We start from the raw sequence: 8,346 nt of genomic DNA, 5'->3' as shown, positions 1-8,346 counted from the left end.
ATAATCTAAAATGTAAACAATTATAATTTATTTTAAAGTATTTGATATCGAAGAAACAAACAATCGTCCTTCTAATATTGAATATTTGATAATATTATGTTTTATTTACCAGCATTTTTTATTACTTTATAAAAATTAATTAAAATTAATATTGAAGTAGTAAGATAACGAGTATGAGTATGGGTACGAGATTATACCCGTTACCCGGTGGAGATGGGGACACCAGTGCAGTAAGGGCTTTCTGCCCCGGTTATTTTTCACATTTTGCCTCGGGTCTGGAATCGAGGCATATTGGGGCGAGACCAAAATGTACCCCTTTTGGCCTCGGTTATCACTCGAAGCCATATACCCAGTTTTATGCCTCGGTTGTTTCAAAACTGGTGCCATATACCCAGTTTCACGATCGCAAAGAACCACCTTCCAGATGCCCTGCAAGGGTCTCTCCGGCGTGGGCGAGCAATTCACAATCTTGAAAAAATGTTGAGACTCCCACTTCCACCTAGCGAGCCTCTCCTTCTCCCTACGGCGCTGTCTCCGAGACCGGTCCCCGCCAGGACTCCACGGATTCGCGAAATGCCGGTAAATATCCGCCATTAGTTTCTCCGGCGATCCAAAGTCCTAAACCGTTTTCTACCTGCGAACCCCATATGATGACACCAATCTGCTTAATCCCCTTGAAAGCAACCGGCAACAGAGGGAACAAGTCCCTCCCTCCTTTCACAATATATTGCATGCAACAAACCAACACCGAGGTCATTTCAGTGTCTCCACTAAACTAACTAAATAAAATATTCACAATAATTAACGATTAATTATTTAATTAGCGAGAAATTTTGAGCACAACGATGCAGAACCTCGTCATGTCCGGCGAGGTTAATCTTCTCCTTCTGGAAAACGGAGGTTTCGAAGTCCAGCGAGGGAGGCGGGGCCACGACGAGCGCAACCACATTGCGAGCACCGAGCGCGGCCATGGAGAGGGGGCCTGAATTGGAAGGCGAGCTTGGAGGGTGTGGTGGCAGTGGGTGCGGCGCGAGAGAGAGAGAGAGAGAGAGAGCGAGGGGAAGGAGTTGCAGAGGCGCAGGCGCGGGGAAAAAGAAGGGTTCGCGAAATTCGAACCCTAAATAAACCCTATGGCTTCGGTTGTTCGGGGAACCGAAGCCATAGACCCCCTTTTGGCACCGGGTCTCCTTGGATTGAGGCCAAACAGCTAACGTTCAGCCACTTTTTGGCTTCGGGTCTTACTGGACCGAGACCTATACCACTATTTGGCACTGGTTTTGGGCGAATCGGGGCCTATACCCCTCTTTGACTTCGGGTATTTGGAGAACCGAGGCCTAAAACTTGGCTCTAATTGCAAAAATGTCACCGCGCCATTATATGCTTCGGTTCCTGGCCAACCGAGACATATAAGGCGAGGTAAAATGGGAATTCTGCACTAGTGGGATGGATAAAAGTTTGATACCCGTTAGGTTTGGGTATGAGAATGAGGATGAATTTTTTCTACGCATATGGGTATGAGATAGCGAAACTTGTCTCCGCCTCGCCCCGTCCCGCCCCGTTGCCATCCCTATTATTAGTACGTTGTTCAAATTCTTATAGAAAATATTAATGTACATGTAAAAAATAATAATAATAATAATAATAATAATAATAATAATAATAATAATAATAATAATAATAATAATAATCGTAGTGACTTATTTAGATAAGATATTAATAACAATATTTAATTATAAATCTTAAGAGTATTTTTACTGGTGAAATTATAAATGTCCTAAGATTTCTAAAATTATAAAAAAAAATATGTTAAAATATTTTCCTATAAAAGGAAAAATTGTTTTGGGAATTAGAAAAATTTACTTAAGATATTAAATTGTGATCTATTATTTGTGTAAGAGCTCAATGAAATCCGGAAATATCTTATTGAGAGACTATTAAAAAGAATAGTACAAGATCTTAAAATAAGACTTTCATTAACAATCTCTAACATTTGTCTAAATAAAAAAATAGATCAATATTCTTTTTGTTAGTAATCAGACTATACATTATATTTAAGTAAAACTATTTGTTTCGAAAACTTAAAATGTCCAAAATATCTTCTTTTTTGTGAACATGAAAGTTGAACATTAATGAGAGTACCATATATGAATTTAATTAATGGTGTTATACATTTATCTTTTTTCATAACAATAATCTTAAAAAGTATATTAATTATACTTATCTATCATTCAACAATCTGAAACCATTTAACATTAGTAATAGATGAAAAATAAAATTACTTTTTATTCAATTTTAACGTATTATCCCTTTAATAAAATTTCTTTATAATTCATGATTTTAAAAAGTAAGAATGTTTAATGAGGTGATAATTTAATAGGAATATTTTGTAAGGAATAAAATTAAAACCAAAATTCTATTAATTTTTTGAACTAAAAGCATATTTAAATTTAAAAGTAATTATTAAAAGTAATTTAAAAGTAAAAATATATAAAGAGATTCCCTCTTTTCTATCCACATTTCAAAATTTTAATTTTACCCTTTAAAATATAATTATTTATTAATTTTTTTAAAAATTGACCGTTATTTTTACAAGCTTTTTATAAAATCGTTTATATATGTTTCTTCTCTTTTTTCCTATTTATCAATTGTTATTCTCTCATCTTTTATGATATATTCCATTTTATTTTTAATAAATATAATTTTATTTTATATATTAACTTAATAATATTACAATATCATCACCTACTAATATAATATCATGTATATGTAAAAAGTGCGTACACACAGGCGTGATAGCACATGTTTTCACCCTTTACAATTTAAATGATTCATATTTTATATATAAAATTTGTTATACATTTCAAAAGAAACACGGTGGCCAATACGCATAGGGAATTAATGTTTTTAAATTTGAAAATTTTCATCTTTTGATAATATATTTTTCATTTTTTTATCGTTTTCACCATTTACAATTTACAATACTCAGAGGGCATAGGTGATTTTAAATTTGAAAATTTTCATCTTTTTGTAACACTTTTCTAATTTTTTTTACTATTTTCACCGTTTACCATGTAAATAATTCATATTTTATTACAAAAATTGTTCAAAATTTCAAAAAAAACACATTGGCCAATACTCAGAGAGGATTTTTGTTTTCAAATTTGAAAAATTTACGTTAGTTCATACTAAAGAATTTATTTATTTGATAATTTATTTTTACATAAATGCATTAATGATTTATATATATATATATATATATATATAAATATAAACCATACAAGTTTTATTGATTTAAATAAGAAAACTTATTGGACCTTATGTATATTAATTAAGCATCATTAACTACATAAACTCAACTTTAAGATAGTGTGCCAACAAGAACCGTTCAGCCATCCAAAAATACAACTAATGAACAGATAAAATTGTTTAAGATCAGAACTAAAATCAAGTTTTTACTAAATTTCAGAAAGAAAAGAAAAACATATTTAACTTCTTAAAAAGTTCTGATGTAAAATATTATAAAAAAAAAAATCGAAACACAAGTGGTCAATTCTGATTAAATTATTTTATTTTAGCTTGTGAGATCATTGGTAATTGTCCCAATACCATAGAATTAAAAATAGGCATCAAACAAAAAATCATATTTTAATCTTTACACGTAATTATCTCTCGTAATTTAAAGACCACACGTTATAATCAAGAACAGGATCACACAATAATAAAAATCCAAGTTGAAATAGATTATGTATATGAGGGCCAAAACATATTTTTGTTAATACCAAAACCATTTAAACTAAATTAAAAATATAATTATATTTACAACCTAAACATATTATTAATCCAAAAATCACTGATAATCATCATCGTCATCTTCTTCTTCTTCATCATGTTCTTTCAGATCCGAGAGACTCCTAGACTTAAAGCTCCCAAATTTAAGCCTCATGTGATCAACATAGGACTTAGGTTGTGGTTGCTGTGTCTCCATAAGTTGATGTTGGTGTTTTTTTTCCTCTGATGAAGAGGAAGAAGAAGACGATGGGGAAACTTTTTTGGGGTTGTGTTGGTAAAAATCTTCATCTTCGAGAAGAGGTAAAAGGGGCATCGATTTTGGGTTGGACCAAGTGTAGAAGGAGGATTTCCGGGACCACTTTGATGCTATCTGAACCCTTCTTCGCTTGTTGAAAGGGTTCTCTTGCTTCTGCAGTTCCTTCACTGTGTTCACCTGTGACAGATCCGTGAATGACTTCGATTTTCCCATGAAATGATTCGACAAACCCCTCCTTAAAAGAATCGGCACATGCCCATGTCAGAACCAAATTGAATATAAACACCGAAACAAAAATCGCAACATGCAATTGAACAGAATCATGATGATACTTTGAGTGTGTGATTAAAGTTTGAAAGAGAGAGAGAGAGAGAGAGAGAGAGAGAGAGAGAGAGAGAAGAAAAGAGGTTGAATTGAGAGACAAACTTAATGGGAAGAGAGTCTTCAAGGGAATCGAGAGAGGCCAAACTCTTCAAAGTGTTGTGAACTTGTTGTTGTTCTTGTTCGTCGTCGTCGTGGTCTGAGTTGTTTTGGTTTCGTTGGGACGAAACGGCGTCGTTTTCATCGTCGGTGTCGTCCGGGGTTCCGATCGAGGAGGAGGTTTCGGAGGAGTCGGCGGAGAAGCGAGCGGCTTGGGAGGGAAAGAGCGGCGGCGGAGAGGAGGAGACGTCGATGGTGAAAGTGGGACCCAGGAGAAGGTCCATTTTGAGGAAGCGAAGAAAAGAGAAAGAAAAAGGAGCAGAGGTTAGAGAAAGTAGAGGGTTAACGCGGAAACTCGTGGATTGAAGGTTTGGAATGAGGAATTTGAGAGAAGGAATGAAAGGGTGAAAGAAGAGAACTCAAAACAGAGAGAGAGAGAGAGAGAAAGAGGGTTATATAGTATGTCTGTGTTTAAAGGAGAGAGAGAGAGAGAGAAAGGGGATAATGTTGGCGGGCGGAGAAATGGCAGAAAAGAAACTGGTGTTGTTTGACATACTCATTAAGACAGGGAAGGGGCAGTTATCACAAATTTATTATTATTATTATTATTATTATTATTATTATTATTATTATTATTAAATAGTGTTATTTTTTTATATGATAAATAAAATTATTATTAAATTATGAAAATAAATATAAATAAATTTTAAAATTATTTTTATATAATTGTTATTTATTTTATAGGTAACTTTTTACTATATATAGTTGTTTTAAAGTGAAAAGGCAGTTAAATTTAAAAAAATTGTAAAATTTGAAAAATAATCATTTAGAAGGTAAATTATAAAAAATTGTGTAAAAAAAAAAGTCGCTTTGTTAATGTTATAAATAATGTGTATACTTTAACTTATAAGTAATTAAATATATTAATGGTCATGTTGGATATATATAATGCTTATCCATTATTTACTCCATCTAAAATATTCATTTTATCATCCGTTTTAATACACGTTAGACATCACGAAAAAATATTTCTAAGTTTCTTTTATACCTATATGTGTGTATATATATATATATATATATAATAAAATTATTTAAAATAAGTTTTTAAATATAAACTTAAATAAAAATAAAAATTTCAAAGTAAAATCAAATAAAATTGTATTATAAAATATTATTACAAATAAAATTTTTATTTTTTAATTAATATAAAAAATAATGATTCATATAATAAGAATTAAATGTAATATTAGTGGGTGTTAATGAGTATTTATTGAAAATCATAGTAGTGAAAAAAGGTAATTAAAGAAAAATGAAGTTTTTCAAAAGGCAGTGACATTTTTTAATATATTAGGGACCAAAGCCTATAATCATGAGGTCAACGTATAAACTTTGGTTATCTTATAACACAAGCTTATAGTTGTGCAAATAATTTCAAAAATGTCATCTCATTTTTGAAAGGCTTTACCTATGTGTCAAAATATAGGCTTGGGTTATTTGAAAGAACCAAAACCTATACTCATTTGCATATGATAAATTTGTGAACTTTTACAGCCTGTGAAAGGTCTTGTTGCATAACATGTAAAACAATTAATGATCTTTAGGATTTAATATTCCCACACAATAAAATATAATAGAGCACTAACCTTGATCCATAAGAGATCCTGTGAATATGCATTCTTCAATTTCTCTTCTCACACTTTCTTGATGGGTTGTTGTGAAAAGAACCTTATGGCCAGAGACAAAATCTCAATCCTTTTTATAAACCAACGTCCATCAAGTTGGTTTTTATTTTATCTTTATTATCACTTCCCATAATAATAATAATAATAATCAATAGGTCTTTAAATTTTATTAAATCACAATTGGACCCATCATAATATTTCAAATGAGTCACATAATAGAATTATTTCGTCAATTAATTCTAACATTCTTCACTCATATGATGTCATAACATCATGTGATTTAATACATAAACATAATGCACATTAAAAGACGTTACATAAATTGGGTCTATCATTATTCATAATTAAAGATACAGAAATAATAAGAGTCATGGCGGTCACACATCATTCGATCGACATGATCCCTTCCATGTACTACTATATCATCATTTTCTCCTTAATATGACCTTAAAACGAGAAGTCCATAATGGGTTCAAACATAATGTCATGTTTCCAAAACAATAACATAACATAATTTGTTTTCTTCATCATAATTTGCATGCATAAACATAAAGAAGAAAACACAGATTTCAGAAACTTATACATTAAAGAGCTCAGAGTGTCACATAAACATTAATAACATTAACATTTAACATTCACTAGTAGACATAATGCCCATATTCTTGACATGACCAGCATACAATTTGGGCAGTAACCCTTTTGTTAAAGGGTCAGCAATTATAAGATATGTGCTAATATGTCCTATTGACACTATACGTTTCTAAACCTTTTCTTTAATGACAAAGTATTTCAACTCCATATGCTTAGCACCTTTGGAATACTTGTTGTTTTTAGAAAAGAAGATTGATGCAAAATTATCACAATTAATTTTCAATGGCTTAGAAATAAAGTTTCACAACCAATTAGCCTGAATTGTGGCCTCAAAACATGCCATAAATTCAGCTTCCATGGTGGATGCAACAATGACATACTGCTTCGTACTTTTCCATGAAATCGTTCCTCCGGCTAATAGATATATATAACCAAATGTAGACTTTCTTGTATTCATACAATCGGCAAAGTTTGAATCTGTATAACCTATTACCTCAATGTGATCAAATTTTCTATAAGTAAGCATGTGATTTTTTGTTCCTTATAGGCATCTTAAAACTTTCTTTGCAGCTTTCCAATGCTCCGGTCCTGGATTACTCTGGTATCTACCAAGCATACCAACTGCAAAGATAATATCTGGCCTCGTACATGTTTGAGCATACATCAAACTCCCAACAACAGATGCATAAGGGATATTTTTCATATGTTTCCATTCCAAATCATTCTTTGGACATTACATGAGACTAAACTTGTCTCCTTTCTGTATTAGAACGGGAGATGCTGAACATTTATCCATTCTGAATCTCTCTAAAACTTTATTAATATATGTGTTCTAAGATAAACCTAATAGTCCTTGTAATCTATCACATAATATTTCTATTCTTATCACATAGTATGCCTCACCCATATCTTTCATTCAAAGTTATTGGAGAGAAACCTCTTAGTCTCACTTAATAAACCAAGATCATTAGTTGCAAACAAGATATCATCAACATACAAAATCAGCTTCAGATATATACACCGATCAATAGTGTTTTTCTTAAATCCAAAGGACACAACAATATCATTGAACTTAAGATACCATCACCGAGAAGCTTGCTTAAGTCCGTATATTGATCTCTTAAGTTTACACACCATGTGTTCCTTTCCTTCTTCAGTGAACCCCACTGGTTGGTCCATATAAACATCCTCTTCTAAATTCCCATTCAGAAAAGAAGTTTTAACATCCATTTGATGCAACTCAAGATCATAATGAGCTACTAATGCCATGATAATTCTGAAAGAATCTTTCTTAGAAATAGGTGAAAATGTTTCCTTATAGTCAATGCCATCTTTTTGAGTAAAACCTTTAGCAACAAGTCAGGCCTTGAATGTCACGCTTAGTCTTAAAGACCCATTTACACCCAACTCCCTTGCATCCTTCTGGCAATTCCACAAGGTCCCATACTTCATTATATGTCGTTGATATAAGCTCATCTTTCATGACATCTAACCACTTATTAGAATTATCACCATTAATGGCTACTGAAAATGAAACTATATCATTATCAATACTTAAGTCATTTTCTGACTCTTGTAGATAAATCACATAGTCATTCAAAATAACAG

General features: G+C 31.9%; 1 protein-coding gene across 1 annotated transcript; it reads right to left on the bottom strand.

The window, feature by feature from the left end:
- Positions 1-3,716: 3,716 nt before the first annotated feature.
- LOC114193499 (protein OXIDATIVE STRESS 3 LIKE 4-like) lies at positions 3,717-4,995 on the bottom strand. Its single transcript, XM_028083326.2, has 2 exons — positions 4,472-4,995; positions 3,717-4,280 (listed from the first exon to the last, which is right to left on the bottom strand). The coding sequence occupies exons 1-2, from the start codon at positions 4,747-4,749 to the stop codon at positions 3,848-3,850; spliced, it is 711 nt and encodes a 236-aa protein (XP_027939127.1). The 5' UTR covers positions 4,750-4,995; the 3' UTR covers positions 3,717-3,847.
- Positions 4,996-8,346: the final 3,351 nt, after the last annotated feature.

Source organism: Vigna unguiculata, chromosome 8, assembly GCF_037176805.1.
Source record: "Vigna unguiculata cultivar grain cowpea cultivar isolate G323 ecotype 2 chromosome 8, ASM3717680v1, whole genome shotgun sequence".
Classification (NCBI taxonomy): Eukaryota; Viridiplantae; Streptophyta; class Magnoliopsida; order Fabales; family Fabaceae; genus Vigna; species Vigna unguiculata.
This window is presented reverse-complemented; position numbering and strand designations above follow the sequence as displayed.

Bases quoted from the DNA above. Each gene is read 5' to 3' on its own strand.
- LOC114193499 (XM_028083326.2), bottom strand. From the start codon at position 4,749: ATGGACCTTCTCCTGGGTCCCACTTTCACCATCGACGTCTCCTCCTCT. The intron at 4,281-4,471 runs GTTTGTCTCTCA...GATTCTTTTAAG, and splicing joins GAAGACTCTCTTCCCATTAA to GAGGGGTTTGTCGAATCATT.